This window comes from Mus musculus, chromosome 5 (assembly GCF_000001635.26).
Source record: "Mus musculus strain C57BL/6J chromosome 5, GRCm38.p6 C57BL/6J".
In the NCBI taxonomy this organism is placed as follows: domain Eukaryota; kingdom Metazoa; phylum Chordata; class Mammalia; order Rodentia; family Muridae; genus Mus; species Mus musculus.
The window spans coordinates 32,475,000-32,494,689 of record NC_000071.6 but is presented as its reverse complement, the minus strand read 5'-3'; the positions used below and the strand labels follow the sequence as shown (position 1 = coordinate 32,494,689).

The 19,690-nt window shown below is 38.8% G+C and overlaps 1 protein-coding gene across 2 annotated transcripts in view; it reads right to left on the bottom strand.

The window, feature by feature from the left end:
* Positions 1-976: 976 nt before the first annotated feature.
* Positions 977-19,690, bottom strand: part of Ppp1cb (protein phosphatase 1 catalytic subunit beta) — a 34,866-nt gene continuing 16,152 nt past the window's right edge. Inside the window, exons 2-8 of one of the 2 annotated variants that reach the window (NM_172707.3) lie at positions 16,493-16,624; positions 13,770-14,000; positions 11,226-11,330; positions 9,360-9,431; positions 8,658-8,809; positions 6,985-7,119; positions 978-3,736 (exon numbers count right to left, since the gene is read on the bottom strand). In NM_172707.3, coding sequence (NP_766295.2) covers positions 3,632-3,736; positions 6,985-7,119; positions 8,658-8,809; positions 9,360-9,431; positions 11,226-11,330; positions 13,770-14,000; positions 16,493-16,624 — 932 coding nt within the window. In that variant the 3' untranslated portion in view covers positions 978-3,631. Of the gene's footprint in view, positions 3,737-6,984; positions 7,120-8,657; positions 8,810-9,359; positions 9,432-11,225; positions 11,331-13,769; positions 14,001-16,492; positions 16,625-19,690 lie in introns of both variants that reach the window. The other variant, XM_006503780.2, reaches the window with a different exon arrangement.

Genomic DNA, 19,690 nt, shown 5'->3' with positions numbered 1-19,690 from the left:
CTTCCCCTCAGAAACCATTATGGGTCAAAAGTTCCTCAGCTTGGGGCAGGGCTTTGTGAGCCCATCAGCCATGCGTCCTAGATGCTGACAGGCTCGACTCTGCAGGTAGCCACAGTTTATGAGTGTGTCATGCTGTGCCACTCAGTGGCACTCTTTTCCAGTCTCCCTCCCACGTCCAAGCTCTGAGACTGGAGTGTGGGTTGGGCTCTAGATGGGTTTAGGGTTGAACACTAAAATAGTCAGTCACTTAAACTATTTTAAACTTAAACTAGCCTCCCCCACAACTCCCATATGTGGTTAAGACAGGGTCTTTTGTAGCTCAGTCTGGCCTTAGAATTCCTGATCATCCTGCCTCCAACTGCTAAGATTATAGGTGTGTGTCACTACAGCTCACAGTAAGATTGTTTTTAAGCAGGGGCTGGAGTTAAGAGCACTTGTTGCTCTTGCACAGGATCCAGGCTGCATTCCTAACACCCATGATGACTCACAACATCCATACATCCAATTCTAGAAGATTCAACACACCCACCAGGCACCCATGTGGTGCACACACATACACACAGGCAAAAGCACTCATATACATTATATAAATGAGTAAATCTTAAAAGACAAAAAACAAAACACAACTTTCTGAAGCAGCAAGTAGCTTAATTTGTTATGCTAAACAGGTTCATGAGTTCTGCCACAGATAGTTTCTAAGGCATTTTTAGAAGCTACCAGTTATAGAGGGTTATAAACTAACACGGCTGTTCTAACCCAGCATGGATCCCACCTACAGTGTCAGCACTCACAGAGCTAAGGCAGGAGACTAGAGCTGGAAGCCAACCTAGACTTGGCTGTTTTAACCCAGCATGGATCCCACCTATAGTGTCAGCACTCATGGAGCTAAGGCAGGAGACTAGAGCTGGAAGCCAACCTGGACTTGACTCTGTCTCTAAACAAACAAAAAAACAACGACAAAAACAGTGACAACTGCTCCAATCAAAAAACTCATTTTATTTGCTCAACACTTAATAAAAAAATCCTTTAAACATTTTATTTTTATGTGTATGAGGATTTTGCCTATATGTATGTCTATGTACCCACCATGTGTGCCATGTGTGTGCCTGGTGCCCTCAGAGGGCATAAAACAGCAGATCCCCTTGGCTTAGCCATACAGACAGCCTTCTGAGTGTTAAGAATAGAACCCAGGGTGTGGGGGACTTTTGAGATAGCATTGGAAATGTAATTTGAGGAAAATACGTGTAAAAAAAAAAAAAAAGAATTGAACCCAAATTCTCTGCAATTGCTTGTAGCTTTTCATCTAGTAAACAGACACTGTAACATGTAGTCTAGGCTTCAAGTCATAGATTCACCTGTCTCTGTCTGCCTCACCAATCATGGGGTTAAAGGTAGCCTGTATTTTACTGTTTGTCTTTGTGACTTTGTCAGTAAACTAGTATAATTAATAATCTGTGTTATCATTCTTAGGAGCACATGATGTACTGAGTACTTATATATGAGAAGCTGTAAAGTAGTTTTAAGAGGTCTGAATAATTTTCCAACATGGTAAATGTCTATCCTTTAACAACCAATACTAATTTGCTTACTTTTCGCCCCTAGTTTTAATTTGAATGAACATTTACAAAAAACAAAACAGTTTAAGATACAAATTAGTGTACATTAACTAATATTGAGACTAAGGCTTATTTTCTTGAGCTACCTTAAGTATTGATTACTCAGAGATAACATCTAAAATCCTATTAGCAATTGTTTGAGTAAACAATTGTTCGTTTACTCTAGTATGTAAGTTATCCAATCGCATTAAATAAAAGCATGTGTGACCTAATAGAACATGGCTACAGCTCAGAGACTGTCTATGCTTCAGTCTATGTCAACTTGTGCTTACATATCTCACTGTAAAACAAAACAACACAGAATAATCACTCAGACGTTGTATCAATTAGACAACTTTTACTAAATGAGAAAACTACATTTAAAATGTGCTTTAAACAAAATGGAATTAGAAAAAAAAAGACATATGCATTTTAAAGAACTTTTGCACTGTGCTGAAAATCAAATGTTACTTGCAGTAATATAATGTGTCAATCCATAAAATGTTAACAGAGTTCTCAATTTAACACTTTCAAGGACGCTATAAGGTTTCACACATCTATGGTAACACATAAGAAGGGCATTATATAAACATTATGTCCATCCTATGAAGCGTACGAATTTGACAATGTTCAATAAAAGACTTTAGAATCACATCCAATAAGTGTCACATCCAAAGAATCATAAGTCTGTGTATGCTCTTAGTTCCTCCTCCTTCTAAAATCTTTGTTGACTTTGCTACTCCTTGACATTTGTTAATGCTAACCCTTAAAAAAAAAAAAAAGAGAACAGGGAAAGAAATAATGCAATAAACTCTTGATCACATACAGAAATTATTGCTACTATACTTCACTACAAAGCATGTCTATACACATCATGACCTTTGATTATGAAAACGCAGAGTAAAAATCTTTAGTGACATAGCCTTACAGTCAAAACAACATTCACATGGCAATTATTAGTGAAGCACCCAATATTCAGAGCTGACAAATGTCCCACTGACCAGCGTTCATTTAAATACATCCTTCACATAGAGAGAGGGAAAGAAGAGAGCCAGCTATCCAAGGCTTGTCAAAAAGGATTCTCATGTTCTGTGAATCTAAAAACAAACAAACAACAAAAACCCCAAAAAACAAAACCAATGCAGGTGAGGGTAATACCAGAAAGTTAAGCATGCCAAAAGGTGTTTCGTGCGAATTAGAACCCAAAGCCAAAGTACCACATAATCACATTACCAACTAGTTTTGGATATTACTATATGAGCCTTATCTTAAATGAAATGCTACTGCACAATAGAGCATCAATAAATTAAAGATTAGAGTGCACAAATCCAAATCAGTGGCAATTTTGTAAAAAGCGAAATACTCATTATCAGCTGCAAAGTTTGCCCAGTCAAACTGTTTGATTAAAATCAATGGATCAGATAGTTTGTATATTTTTAAAACCTATCGACCTCTAAAGTTCCTTTTTACTGTAATGAGGGGTAAGTTTTCTTAGTAAGATCCAACAGTTACTTAAGTAGATAAGTAAAGGAAAAGAATAGTTGGTGAATGTCTTTAAAGCTCTTCCCATTTTCACTTTTAAAAATGTTTAGGGAAAAATAGGAAAAGTAGATGCCATTATTCTAGCAAAAACAAACAAAACAAAACAAGCTCAAAATAATGAAACAACCAAGCACCACTAAAACCACATTACACAGATGGATCTTCATGCTTTCATCTGGGTCACTAACAGGGCTAGTTTAACTGGGATGCTTTTCAACTTTAAAAACTGTGATATGAGAAGATAGAACTTTAATGGATACTTTTGAATTTGGATTTAATTTTGTTGAATATTATAACAGAGTATACTTATTACAATACAGTGTAGCACATCTTTCTATTAGAAAAAAATTTAAGATCCTTTACCGTCTCCTTAAGTTAAAGGTGTGACATCATAAAGGGTGTCGAATGGCTGGATGGTTTTACAGTGCACACTTATATATTATGAAGTATGTCCTTAACAAATCTGATGGTTTCTCTTTCTAGAATTCCTGTCTTCACCTTTTCTTCGGTGGATTAGCTGTTCGAGGCGGAGTGACAGGACGTCCAGAATTCAGCCCACCATACTGGTACTTAGCTTTCTTTTCAGATGGTTTCAATATCTTTAAATAAATAAATAAATAATGTGTTTATTAACAATATTATTCTTTCAATAAATGCCATCAACTGTCCAGTGAAAATAAAAATACCTTAGCAATTCTGCACAAACATTTCTTAGATTGAAGTGTAAGTTTGGCCGAGCAGCTCAATAGGAAGTGCCTGGATTTGGTCTGCAGCACCGCCCTCCCCCAAGGAAGAACACTTGCTTAACATTTGCTTTAGATTCTAGAAACACAGCTTAGATAGACAGCCTCATAACTGAGGCTTAAATTTAAGTTTTAAAGAATCTTCTCTACTAGTTCACCTTATTAGAGAGGAAAAAATACTGGTCTGAGTCAAAAACCCTAGGTTCTCATCTAAATCTGACCTTTCCCCCAGGTTTTTTGAGATACGCTGTTGGTGTAGTCAGGCCAACCTCAAATTTGTGGCAATCCTTCTGCCTCACCATTTTGAATGTTGAGATTATAGGCGTAAGCCACTGTATATTTCATATACAGGTAAGTCTTACTTAAAGTTTTTTTATGGTATATTCCACAAGACTAAGTCTCCCCTACACACCTCCTCCCTACCCCTGACCCCTGCCCCGGCAACAAGGTTCCTCTGTGTAGTCCTGGCTGTCCTAAAATTCACTCTGTAAACCATGCTAGCTTTGAACTCAGAGATCTGCTCCCGACTGCTGGGATCAAAGGCATGCACCACCATGGCCCACTCCATATCATCATGTTTAACCATTTAACATGTACAGTTTTTAGTATGTTTATTTACTTACTTAGTATAGTATATATTTACTACAGTTATCTGATTTTAGTAGTTTGTGTCCAAACCCCCAAAACTCCTTGTTCTTAGTCAGATGACATTCTGGCTCTCCATCTCCTTCCTCGTAAGCGTTAGCAATCACTCACCCACCTTATGTCCTTCTGGACTTGTCTAGTCTACAATATTTCATATAACTGATGCCAACTATTAGCATCATTAATACTGTTAGCAAATAACATGATCTGTGTGAATAGGTTCTTCCATGCTGCGCTATCTGTCAGGATCTGTAGCCGCTTTTATTGCTAAAATGTTCTATTGTATGGGTGGATAGCCCATTTTATTTATCAATTCTTCAGCTAGGCTCTGGGATTGTTTCCACTTTTACCTATTATAAATAATGTTATAAAAGATTTTGTATAGATCTAATTGTGCTCAGTCATCTAATGACACAATGTTTAACCCTTTAATTAACTGCCAAACTGTGTTCCAAGGCAGCTGCAGTAATTTGCATTTCCATCATTAGTATTAAGTTTTAAACTGTTCCACCACGCCCTTGCAACATTTTGCTTCTTTTTTGTTTGTTTGTTTTTTATTTTAGCCCTGGCTGTCCTGGAACTCACTTTGTAGACCAGGCTGGCCTTGAACTCAGAAATCCGCCTGCCTCTGCCTGGCTACATTTTGTTTCTTAAAGACAGGGTCTGAGTATGTCATCTTGTTGACTTCAAACTTGCTATATAATGCAGGTAAGCCTTGAACTCAAAGATAAGTGCCTGTCTCTGTTTCCTGACTGCTGGGATTAAAGACATATGCAACCACATCATGCATAAACAGTTGACACTTTTATTACACTAATTATAGTGAGCACAAATAAGAGTTTTACTTATTAAAAAAGTATGGAAAAATTATGTAGTTTAAAAAAAATAATTTATTTTTAACTTTATGTGCACGGGTGTTTTGCCTACATTTATGTCTGTGTGAAGGTGTTGGATTCCCAGGAACTGGAGTTACAATTGTTAGCTGCCATGTGGGTGTTGGGAATTGAACATCTGTCTGCTGAATGAAGAGCAGCTAGTGGTTTTAGCTGCTAAGCTATCTCTCTAGTTCCTTAAAACTACTCTACATACTAGAGTATCCAAGTAAAAGAAATAACATTATTCTGACTCCTTATGACAACTGCTGAAGGACAAGACCTGGTTAGAACCCTTAATATATAATGAAGATACCAACAATTTGACATTCAACTGTAGTTGATGGATATAGTTTAATACAAGGGAAACCTTGATGACAGTTGTACACACCAGTGGTCTGCAACCTCTTAGTTCAGCTGTTGGATTGAACTATATTACAGTAAAATTCAGAAAAAGAAGTTTCTGGATTGAACGTCTATGGTCATTTCTGGCCTTCTCTAAACATCATGAATTTTTTTTGGTTTTGTTTTTTGTTGTTTTTTCCCCTCAGGGTTCTCTATATAGCCATGGCTGTCCTGGAACCCACTCTGTAGATCCAGCTGACCTTGAGCTCATACATATCTGCCTGTCTCTGCCTCCCAAGTACTGGGATTAAAATGCATTACTACCACCAGGCCAACAACATGATTCTAATTTAAACAGCAGGCATTGTAAACAATTTAGAAATCACTTAAATCTTACGGAAAGGAAGGCTATGTATGGGTTATATGTAAATACTGTGCCATTTTATATGAGGAATGTATGAATCCTCAGAGAGTTCTGAGGTAATGAGAGTTCTGAATGCAATCCCAATGTGTACATGTGGCAGAAGTGAGCTTTACCAACCAGCAATTAAGAATGGTTTTGAACAAGCAGCACAACAAAGCAAGAGCGAATCCTTTGAAATGTGCATGTTTCTGTAAGTGTACTAAAGATGACTGGAAATTCCCCCTTTTAGGTAAACACTCTTATCTTATTTTCATCTCTTTCTTCCCCAATGCCTATCTCATACACTAAACTTGCAAAAGGAAACAGAAACCTATTTTATCCACTGCATTCATTCTTTTCTGTGTAGGAGGATACCTGTGTATGACAGAAAGGTCAGCCAATGTTGGGTGTCTTCCTCAGCTGCTTTGATAAACCTGAAGTCCATTAACGGGTTAAGGTGGCTAGGCAGCAACACCCTGGTACCCTCCTGTCTCTACCTCCTTAGCCTGACATTACAGGCACTTGCCACTGCTCCATGGGTACTGAAGATCCAGACTCAGGTCTGCAACCTTCCACAGCAAACACTTTACTCACTGAGCCACCTTTCCAGCTTGCCATTTCCATTCCTTTAGTAATTATTCACTGTCCAGTATATAACAGAAGGATTAATAGTTTAAACATCTGAAATAAGAATGGTGCAACCTAAAGTTTCTGAAAGCAGCAAGTGCAAATTCAAGGTCAGCCCAGGCTAGAGTGGGAGATCCTATCTCAAAGAAAAGAGAAAGGGGAAGGAAAGAAGGGAAGGGAAGACAGACAGACATTTTCATTTCCTGTCTTACCTGGAATGAACACATCAAAGTCTCATCCACACTCATCATACCACCAGCATTGTCAAACTCGCCACAGTAATTTGGGGCAGAAAATAAGGTTACCAACTGTCGTTTAGCAAAAAATTCATATCCGTCTTCCACCACCTGTCAAAGAAAATAAGAAAAGCACTTATTAGTGAGTCATTTGAACCACATATGCTAATGCAGGCTAATGAAGCGACGGCCAGACAACAACAAAGCCTCTCAGTATCAGGTGCTGAGACCATGGCCTTATTCCCAATATGGTAGAAAACGAAACAAAATCAATCTTCCACTTGCACACAATCCACATACACACATGGAACTTTTTTTAATCTACAAAACCAAACCAACAAAGAAGAGAGGCCAACAGAGCTGAAGACGCAGCTCAGCAGTTAAGAGCACCTGTAGCTCTCTCAGATGGACTTGAATTCAGTTCTCAAACACTCACACTAGCTCACAACCATCTGAAACTCTAGGTTCCAGGAGATCTGGCACGTTCATCTGACCGCTGTAGGCACTAGGCAAGCCTATAGTGCCTGCACATACATGAAAGCAAAGCATTTACACATAGAAAATAAAATACACACTTTAAAAACAAAATTAAAATAAGAGGTAAAAAATATTTTCAGCCAATATATTATAAACCAATTATGGTTTACGGATCATGAACACTTTGAACAGTGGACACTCTTTTACACTATCAATAATGACTTTTTTTTTAAGCTAAAATATTTATTAACCAGTTTATAATTGCATTCCACAACTGTCTCAGAAAAATTCTCATATCACAGTTCATTTTTGTAAGAAACAATACTGACACATTTGGGTAGTATCAGATTATTACCATATCACACAGAGGCCACAAAGAGAACAGACCACCTGGAAACCAGCAAAGCACTGTGGGGCTGCAGTTAGCTCACTGTACTACAGAATGTTCTCTTTTGAAACATAATCACTCAGAGTGAGATGCCTAAGCTAACACTGCCTGGTACTGACTTGCGAGATCTAGAGTCTTGCCTCCTCATCTATGTTCTTCACATATAAGTCATATTACCTTTTAAGTTTGTAGTTAATTATTTTATGTGTATGGGTGTTTTGCTACAAGTGTGTCTGCATGGCTTGCATGCCTGGTGCTATTGGAGGCTAGAGGTGTCTGGTCTCCTGGGACTGGAGTTTCAGACAGTTTTGAGCTGACACATAATATGCTGAGAATCAAACCTGGGTCCTCTAGAAGAAAAGCCAGCGCTATTAAATCACTGAGCCAACTCTCTAACCCCCTTCCCCCACTACCTTCCCTAGGTTATCAGTTCATATATTTGAATGTTTGGTCCTCAGAAGGTGGAACTGTTAGGAAGTATTAGGGTGGGATTTTTGAGACTTCAAAAGCCGAAGCCATTCTTAGTTCTCGCTCTCTGCCCCATGGCAGTTGCCTCAAGATGGACATTGTCAGCTACTGCTCCAGAGCCATGCCTACCTGCCTGCCACCCCTTTCCATGCCACAATGGTCACAGAATCTGTGAGCTCAAAATTAAATTCTTTCTTTTATAAGCTGCCTTGGTCAAGTGTCACAGAAACTAAAAGACATCAGGGTAAATTATCTACCTACCTACCAATAAATGAAAATGTGTGAAATTAACAATAAAATATCGTATACTGTATACCTGATGAGCTCGACAAATCAAGTCTAAATCATGACGATTCAGAAATTTACTGACTACATCAGCTCCAAAAGTAAAAGAAACACCACGGTCATTTTCTCCCCAGCCTTGCACATCCTTATCTGGGTCGGACCACAGTAAGTCACAAAGCAAACCTTTAGAAAACAGAAAAAAAACAAACAAACCAACAGTGAAATAGAAGCAAGCACAGAATACAGCACACATTTACAGCACATCTCTCCTGCCTTCTTAAACTTCAATGATCATCCCTTGTCCCTAGGCACTCCAGTCTAAACCAGTCTTTGTTAAAGTACAACTTTCTCTAGCTTCCTAGGGTAGTACTTTCTGTTGACTTCTGCATACAGGAAATATGTGTGTGGCATACTCAAGTATATGTAATACGTGGAGGCCTTTATTTCCTTTCTGGCTAGCATTTCCTGTACACAGCTTATCCACTCCTTGCATTACACTACTACTGAGCACCAGCCTATATTGCAATACTTTACTGATTTATCACGAAGACATGAACACATTAATGACTTTAATTAAGACTGGCAGGGCGGCTCCTTTTCTTGCTCTGATCACTTTGTTAACTGTTTTCAGGGATGAAACTAGGTTTCTAAGTGACTTTCACTAAATATAATTAGGTCCAAGCACGTCAACATCTTATGTAAAGCAATGAACTGAACTTCTGTATATACTAACCTGTATCAGGTACGTCAGTGGGTCTCATAATTCTCCGAATCTGTTCCATAGATTGTAGGTCTGGTGACAGTCCTATATATAGAAAGAAAGAGACTTGCTATCTAGCAGAATTATACTCATGCTATCTTTTCTATCTTTCTACCAAGGAAATAAATCATTATTCTTCGAGAGATTCCAAGGAGAAACTCTACTACTTTTTTGCAGTTGCCCTCCCCCTTCCTGAGAACACACTTAGTTGCAACCTTCCTACTGCTTCTGTACCTTCATGACCACCAGATCCCCATAAAGCATTTTTACTTGCAAGTTATACGCCTCTCTTGGTCCCCTAGGAACCTTTCCCCATATCCCACCTCAACAGTCTCATTATCTGCAAAAATGTGCATTAAACTAATAATCAGAAGGATAAAAAAAAGCACAAGAATATATCTGTAAAGTAGAACATAAGGTATTATTTCTCTGGTAGGTAATTCAAGTACCACAAGAAATGAAGCTAAATACACATATTCCACACTGCCATATTCCCACCTCAACTCTGCCAATGCCTTTAATGGTCAGTATCTATGGAAAACAACATTTCAACTAATAGAGTGAACTGTGCTGTCAGAATAAACCACTCACGTCTCAGGCCTCGCCACCATCTTTCAGCATTTCCACCTCTATGCTTCCCAAAAGACACTACCATGTATGATACCAAGAAACCATTTTTCCTGTATATCATTAAATTGTTCCATAGTGTGTGTAAATGTGTGCTCATGTATGCGTGTGTGTGGTGAGACTGATTCTCACTATAAAGCCCTGGCTGGCATGATCCTTGGTACATAGGCCAGGATGGCCTTGAACTCAGAACTATACCTACCTGCCTCCTGGGTGCTGAGAGTAAATGTGTACTTGCTTCTACCTTGTTCTAAGGAAGAAACCTCATTGGCCTCAAGATCCCTGATTAAGGATTGAATTTAGGTCACAGGACTTTCAAAGCAAGCCCTTACCATAATCTTCCCTAACTTTTGAAAAACTTTTTGTGTGTGTGTGTGTGTGTGTGTGTGTGTGTACACGTACTATCATAGAAAAGTTTACTGCATATTCTTCAGGGAGTTCTCATGTGTGTAAACTTACAAAACTTTCATCTTTAGAAGACTAAATTGTTCATGACTACTACACATTTGAAGCTCTTTAGAAAGTCATTAGTCATGGCAATTTATGATCCTCAGAGCATAAATGAGAAACACACCAAGGTAAAGCTGGGTGCTAAAGCTGGAGAGCTGAAAACTGTTTTTGATCTAAATTCTAATCTCTATATTCTAATGTCCTCATTTCCTAACATGTTGGCGTAGTGCACAAAACTTGGAAAGCTGTATGAATTATGTTTAGAGTTTGATAAAAGGTAGTTAATACAGACAGAAAAATAATTAGCCTCTCATTCTTAATGATGGCCAAGTACCTTTTATTAAAATCTGAGGTATGAGCTAGATCCCAGCACCACAGGAAATCATCTGACCAGCTGGTCAAGCATAAATTGAGGCAAAGTAAAAATACTCCACACACATCTAATTACCTTTTCTCTTTCCCTTCTCTTTTCTTTCTGAGGTAGAATCTATGGCCCAGGATGGCCTTGAGATCCTTCTGCCTCAGCCTCTGAGTCCTGGGATTCCAGTGTGTGTGGACCACTCTTCTGTTAACACTTGTATAGGAGGCATTCTCTGTAAGGCCCAGTGAAGAATTTCCTATTTTGAGACGGGGTGTTCCTAAGCCTGCCTGGCCTGGAATCAAGCTGGCTTCTAGTTGCTCTACACCTCCTGCCACACTCAGCTTTCCCACAGTACTGTCATTATTACAGTTCTCTTCTAAACAGCAAATGTATTACTCTACCTCCATGACAACAGAAGATTTTCTCATCAACAATAGCAGCTATAGGCAGACAGTTAAAACAATCAGTGAATGTCTTCCACAATTTAATATTAAATCTTCGTTTACCTATAAAAAGGGAAAACACAGAGAATTAAAGAATCAATAACTGTTTTTTTTCCCTCTGTGCTTGATTACTGTACTGGCTAATTTTGTGTCAACTTGACACAGCTGGAGTTATCACAGAGAAAGGAGCTTCAGTTGAGGAAATGCCTCCATGAGATCCAACTGTAAGGCATTTTCTCAATTAGTGATCAAGGGGGAAAGGCCCCTTGTGGGTGGGACCATCTCTGGGCTGGCAGTCTTGGGTTCTATAAGAGAGCAGGCTGAGCAAACCAGGGGAGGCAAGCCAGTAAAGAACATCCCTCCATGGCCTCTGCATCAGCTCCTGCTTCCTGCCCTGCTTGAGTTCCAGATCTGACTTCCTTTGGTGATGAGCAGCAGTATGGAAGTGTAAGCCGAATAAACCCTTTCCTCCCCAACTTGCTTCTTGGTCATGATGTTTGTGCAGGAATAGAGACCCTGACTAAGACAATTACTTAGCCCCTTTTTCTGTAAGTGAATAAGCTATGTTCAGTTTCATGCACTGGAGATGTAGCTCATATCTGAGTACTTGTCCAGCATTCAGGTTTATCACCACATGTATTTTTTTTTTCTTAGATAGTTCTAAAAGGGGAATAAAACATTCAATACCTTCTGTAGAGTTGCAGAAACTTCAAAGACTGTACTGTTCTATGAAACACATTCATCAAACAACTTTATCTTATAAAAATCACTATAGTATAATACTTCTGAAATCATCTAATAGAATATTAGCTAATTTCTTCCCATTCAATACATTTCCTAGCTAAGTAAGTAGACATAAGTGAAAATGGTACCTCTGGAGCTAGTCCACGTTAACTTAATGCACTGAGTAATGAAGTATAAACCTACTGCCAGCAAAGGAACACTTCCAAGTGCCTAAGTGGTATTCACTTTAGAACAAATTACACCTTGTCACTACGGCAAGTGAAAAGACACAAGGCTATAATTTTCCCATAGCCCAGCTCTAACAAAGGCAGCTTCCACTGAGAGTTACCTGATTTGGCATTAAGTTCAACTACCAAGCCGGAGAAAGGATGAAAGTCACAACTATTAATTTCATGTTTTATGTCCTATTCTACCTTTTAATGATTAAGTACAATTTATAGACTGTTTACAAGCAGTTTTCCCACACATCGTTCCATCTGATGTCCTTTCTACACTTAGGGACATTCAGGCCTTAAGTTATCTTCTAAGAACATACTAATATACCTCATAGAAAGATGGCTATCACCTGATGTACTTCAACTTACTTCCTCTGCACAAGCCTGACTTTAAAGTCACAAAAATGTAATGTAAAACTCAAATACAGAATGATTCCTAGTATAACATAAATTCTGTTTTTTTAAAGTAACTTGCCTTGAATTTTACCACATTCCAATGTTAGAAGTGATTAGCATATACAACACATTTACAAACATTTCTTATATCATCACAGGAATTAAGCTATGAGTTTGTTGAAGACTACCATATTTAAGAAAAAATAGATTCTAATAGATAATTTAGCAGTCAAAAATAAATTTGATTTGAAAACTACTAGAAATGACTTAACTATAGGTGACTAAATACACCTATTCCCATATTTAATTTAATTAAACGGAAAACCCAAATCCAAATGCAGAGTTGACACTGGAAAGACTGCTACACAGCAGCAAATCAGACTGATTAACAAACAAGAACACTATATAACCAAGGACTCAGTAACCACTCTAGGTATATAAACAGATTAAAATCCTAATAATAAAGTTTGACTTTTATTTAGCATTCTATTTATGTGTATGCATGTGTACCTACTTGCCTCTGTGTATTAACCATGTGCATGAAGTGGTTGCCCAGACCATAAAGAGAATGGGATTCCCTGAACTTGGAGCTAAAAGCAGTTGTGAGTCTCCTGATGTGGGTGCTGGGAACCAAACCGAAGGCCTCTGAAGACCAGCAAGGGCTCCTAACTGCTGAGCCATTTCTCTACTTCCAACTTCTAGTTACAAGGAAAGGACTAACTATAAGCTGTCCTCTGACCTCCAAATCTGTGTCATGATACCATGTATGCACTGTATGTGTGTGCATGCACATACACACACACACAAAACATATTAATAATGAATAAATGTAAAAAGCGAACCCTATCAAACAGCAGAAAAATGGAGACTACTGACCTGTATTTGTTTCACTTGGAGATTTTACCAGATAAACTAATTAAAAGAGGCCTCCTTCAGTCAACTAAGCTGTAGCCAGCCTGAAAACATGACCAAGGAGATCCCAAGAAAACAATTTAATGTGTTTCCTAGCTTTAGGCTCTTCTTTCTGGGTCTTTGTCTGAGATCCTATTTTAAAAAACAAAAAGCCTAGTTTCTCTAAGTTGAAGAAATTCATCTGAACTGTACAAGCATATGGAAATTCCTCTCCTGTGTTTGAAATCCCACTTACACTCATCGTAGAATCCATAAATGCGATTGATGCTAGCACACTCATGGTTTCCTCTTAGAAGAAAGAAGTTCTCCGGGTATTTGATTTTGTAAGCCAATAGCAAACAGATGGTTTCCAAAGACTGCTTTCCTCTGTCCACATAATCTCCTAAGAAAAGATAGTTGGCTTCTGGTGGAAAACCTCCATATTCAAATAATCTTAGTAAGTCTGTATATTGTCCATGAATGTCTCCTAAAACCAAAAGAAGTCAGGTTAGAACAACTGATTGCAATTTTATGCTTCTAGGACTTAGAACCTGAAGATCTAGCAAAGCTGTGTCTGAATCCCTACCTTATAAAAACTGGGATGATAAGCTAATATTGTTGTGCCCCACAAAAATGTCAGGCAATTTCTAATAAAATAATAGACAACTGGCACAGTTACTCTTATTAGCCGATAGCTAAACTTAAGTCATACTTGTTATACCAAATATCAAGAGCTAAAATACTTCTATTACCTCAAATTATTGCTGTATTAAGTAACACCGAAGGGGTACTAGTAAGAAATACAAACAATGACTTAAAATGGTTTCATTTACAAGACTCTCACTTTATAAGCACTGTAGCTCCGCTGACTTTCCCATGCTAGTGAAAGTACAACACTTGGGAGATGCTGAGTGGCAGCAGCAAGCTCTAACTCCCACCAGTCATGTGATCATAGATGTAAAATACCGATGGTTTACAATGTGATGTGTCAAGTGATAATGTTCAGCATTAGTGTTCTAAATATATTTTGGGGCTTATTATATTTTCAACTTAATGTTATTATTTTATTTATAATAATCACAAGATTCTGAACATTTCTACAAAGTTTCAAACTACTGCTTTTGCTTTAAGGGTGATGTTCTAAGCACACTAACCAACATCTACTTTGCACCTATTTATTTGACGGATACTGTACAAGGCACCACACATGACTTAATAAACCCCACAGAGAAAGAGAATACAAAGAACAATAGATGTATGTTAAATCTGCAGTACCCTCAATCTAACCACAATGATTCTACAATAGCCACTGGAATGAGGATGCCCTCCAAGTTGGAACAAGTAGGCAACCACTGGGATAACGCTCAGCCTGGACGCTAGGGAGCCCTTCCACAAGTCGTCCTTGTCCAAGAAGAACATGGTCACCTATTTCTCCTGACTCGACCTACATAATGACCAAACTTACTGCAGTCCCCTGTGACTTTTCCCCAAACCCTGTCACTTTGCCCAGAGCTGCTTCTCTGACACTATCCTAGAAGCCTGATGTGCTGAGGTCAGGAGATACTCCTAGCCTCCACTACCCTGCAACCCCAGCTGAGGGACATTATGGAGCTTTGAGTGTTGATGGAATGTGTCCCTTCCCACTTTGCTCCTAACAACAGACCAGAAAACAATCCCCAGAGAGGGACAAATTTCTCCTCCACACCAGGTGCCAGGGTCCCAGTGCCTTTGCCCCGACATTATGATACTGAGCTCAGTGGAACCCTGGTATGGAAAGGGCAGCAGCCTGGGAAAGGACAGTAAGTAGTACCCCATTAGCAAAAAACATTTCTGAGCAGTTAGAAGAAAATGCCCCAAACATCTTATATGGATTCAAGGTAGAAACAAGCTTAGAAACAAGCAAAAAGGACATTTTTGCATATGGCAAAAGCTATTCTAAGTGCACAGAAGTTTCTTCAGACACACTTTAACCATTACAAAGACTGCCTGTATCACCAAAGGAAACGCCAGCATGCTGTAGTATTTATACCACTTCCTGTTGTACGTGAACTACAGAAAAATGCTACTTTTAATGTAATAATTTCTCTCTAAGTGTTTGTCTTGGGCTAAAACAACTATAAGACTTAAGAGAACAAACACAACGTCTAAGTAGTATCTTGAAAATCATTTGGGCTAGAGAGATGGCTCAGCGGGTAAGAGCACCAACTGCTCTTCTGAAGGTCCTGAGTTCAAATCCCAGCAACCATATGGTGGCTCACAACCATCCATAACAAGATCTGGTGCCTCTTCTGGTGCGTCTGAAGACAGCTACAGTGTACTTACATATAATAAATAAATAAATCTTGAAAAAAGAAAAGAAAAGAAGAGAGAAGAAAAGAAAAGAAAATCACTACAAGCTAGAAGACCATGGATCCTGCCACGCTGACACTCAAGATTCCATGACTCTTTCTTCTTTCCTCTTGTTTTTCCAGGCAGGTTTTTCTGTACAGTCCTTGCTACCCTAGAACTCAGATCTGTAGTCCAGGCTGGCCTTGAACTCAGAGATCTGCCTGCCTGCACCTCTGGAGTACTGGGATTAAAGGCGTACGCCACCACTGCCTGGCCCTATTAACTGTTTCTAAGCAGCATTCTAGAATGCCAATTTCATCACATCCTTAAAAGCACTAAATATCAATCTCTGGCACTTTTTGTTTGTAATTTGATGAGCTAGGGATGTGTTTTAAGCTGCAGTCCACTGATTTTAGCAATCTCCTAGAATCTGCCCATTTTTCTTAACACTATTCTTTTTATTTCCAGGGCCATTTTATATACTACAAATAGCAATTCTGTTGCTTCTAACCTATCATTATTATGAATTCCAATGGATTCCAATTTAATAAACCTATCAAATTTAGAAGTTTTCACTAAGTCATTCTTACTATATATACAGGAGAAAATGTGCTTTGGAAAACTCATTTTTAACTTTCCCCATTTACATACCACAAATCTTCAGTGGTGCTTCCAATTCCAAAAGAATAGGCTGGCTGAGAAAGATTTCACGAGACTTGATACACAACCCTCGGACTTCTGCTTCAGTCATTTGTACAATCTTTCCTGGACGACATCCTCGTACTGGTAAAAACAATGAGGAAGCTCATCAGCTTTGCAAAATTATCCATAAAATAAAGATGCTTAAAGATAGTAGCTACATCCATATTTTGAAGACAAAAAAAAAAAAAAAAGGAAAAAAAAATCACACATGGACTGGGTTGTATGGCTAACAATGAGTTTATTTTATGAACTGTGATATTAATTCCCAATGTTGCTGGTTTCCAAGGACACAGCATGAGCTAGTAGACCAAGATACTTAATAGACTTCAAGGCTAACATCTCTGAAGGCCTAGCTTACTCCCATTAGATCAAGCCTTGCACTGAGCAGGAAGAACAGCATCACTAGGGAGCCAGCAGCCATGAACAGAGTGAGATGATCCAGCTTCAAACAGCTCCATCAAGTATCAGCAGCACCTAAGCCTACCGACCACATGTCTAGTTGTTGATTAAAATAAACACTACAACATGCCACCCCTGCTATTTGCCACTTATAAATGATTCCCCCCCTTCTTTACCCACCTCAATCCCTTCCTCCCCTCCCCCCAGTAACTGCTATGATTTGTCAGACTGAAACAGGCTTAAAAAGTCAGGCTGGGCAGTGGTGGCACACACCCTTGATCCCACCACTCAAGAGACAGAGGCAGCTGGATCTCTATTCCATGATTTTTCGGCCAGCCTGGTCTACAGAATGAACTTCAGAAAAAGCCTGTATCAAAAATCCAAAAGTCAACCCAGGCACCCGTATTAAAATTGTATTATATTCTGTGACTACATTTAACATCAAACTAGCAAGAAAGATAAAAGAATACAACATTGTTCATAAGTTGAAACTTAATGGCAATTATAATTAAATCAAAAGATGAATGTGGGTCATTTAATATGTACCTTGGCAAATATGCCAGCTAATAATACTATCTTAAAAGCATAAAAACCCATGTTAAAAAGCAGGGTGAAGAAATCCCAGCACCAGGAAGACAGAAACAGGAGGTAGAGCCCTGGGGCTCTCCCTGGCCAGCCAGCCTAAACTGCTTAGAAAAACCCAAGTTTTTCACAACTGTAATCTGAGCATTCATTTAAAGCTGTGTTGGGTTTGTATTTTTAAAAAAGTAGTTTTGCTGATTGTTTGTTACTTTGAATTCAAGGGTGAATTCTTAGGCCAGTGAGAGACTGTCTCAAAAGACAAAATTAAAGTGGAGGCAACTAAGGAATGACACCAAGAGGCTGTCCCTGTCCTCACACTTGCATACACATGCCCTTGATTCAATGTGTTCAAGCAAGGAAGGAAGGACCAACACACACACACACACACACACACACACACACACACTCCCTTGTTTGCTTAAGACAAGATCTCATATAGACTGGGCTGAGTCTGAACTCACTGTGTAGCAAGAAATGGCCTTGAACTCTGGATCCTCTAACTTCTATCTCCCAAGAGCCCTAGCTCTTACAGGCATCTACCACTACACCTGGTTTTGGCATTTGGATTTTGTTTGCCTGTATGCATGCATGCATGTATGTATGTATGTATTTTTTACTGCTTCACTGTGTAGCTCTGGCTGACTTTGAGCTCAGAGATCTACTTGTCTCTGTCTCCCAAGGTGTGTGGCACCATACTAGGTTTGACATTAGTTTTAATTTGGTAAACTTTTAGTTTAAGTGGGAAAAGTATGCACTGAGAAAGATAAAAGTTTCTGGTCAAGTAAATGCAGAACTAAAAATGATTGTTCAGAAGTCATCAATTCACTAAGTACTTGGAAGCCCACTGTGTATTAGTTGTTAAAAATAGTAGCAATGAAGCCAACAAAAGCACTTTTGGTTACCACAAAAACATTTAAAGTTGGCACAATGGCATGTGCTTGAGGTGAAAAGGACTCTGGAGCTGGAGAGATGGTTCAGTGACTGCTCTTCTGAAGGTCCTGAATTCAAATCCCAGCAACCACATGGTGGTCTCCATGTTGGGCAAAGAACTTTTATCTGCAGACCCATTTCCCCAGCTATAGGTTTAATTTTGAACCCCCAAGTAATTCTAAACAGTTAACATATTTACAAAGTTTAAAATGCATTAATCTACAAAACTAAAAATCAAATAAAATCATGTTGCAATGATGGTGGCTGAAGTTGTATTTCTTTCTTGCTTTCTTTTTGGTTTTTCGAGACAGGGTTTCTCTGTGTCCCAGGCTGTCCTGGGACTCACTCTGTAGACCAGGCTGGCCTCGAACTCAGAAATCTGCCTGCCTCTGCCTCCCAAATGCTGGGATTAAAGGCGCGCACCACGCCAGCTGAAGTTGTATTTCTAACCAACAGCTTCTTAGGATTAATTTTTCTCCCCACCTAGTAGCACATAAAGGTACATTTTCGACTGAAGTAGATCTTAGGGACTGATGAAATGCTATCAGAAACTAAAGGCTTCAAAGGCCTTTAGCAAGTGATCAAATCTCAAAGTGAATTGGCCAAATGTTAGAGAACCAAGGCAGTCCTTGAGCAGCTCAATTCTTCCAGTTCAGAATGATACCCTGAAGACCTCTCAGGTCAAAGAGTACTCTTGGGTCACATTTCTCAGTCACCTTTGGAGGGGTGGAGGTACCATAAAGAAATCATCTGTTCCTGTCACAGCCCACAATATTCACGGGACTCCAGTGTTTGAATTAAAGGTTCAGATGTAAGGTCACATCACATTATAAAGATACAGTCAAGGCTGCAAACCTCATTAGGCTCAGAACACTATCATCTCCTGTCATTTGGCCCTTTTGGTATCCCAGAAAGCCCAAGTTATCTCACTATACAATAAGAGATTTGATAACTTAGGATCACAACACTTGGATTTCACAACACTTAGAAAGCAAAAAACAACAGGAACAATTCAGAACATGTCACAACCAGTACTTTCTTCACTTTATAGATAAAATTTCATGGTAAAATCCTTCAGTCTGCAATAAAGCCACTAAGTACAATCAAAATATAGCAAACATCTACTATACTATAGCTAAACAAAAGACATTCTAAGGTACTGTATACATAACTACGCCCAAATATATAACTCTATGAATGGTTAACTATACCACACACCCAAGTATGCTACTTCTC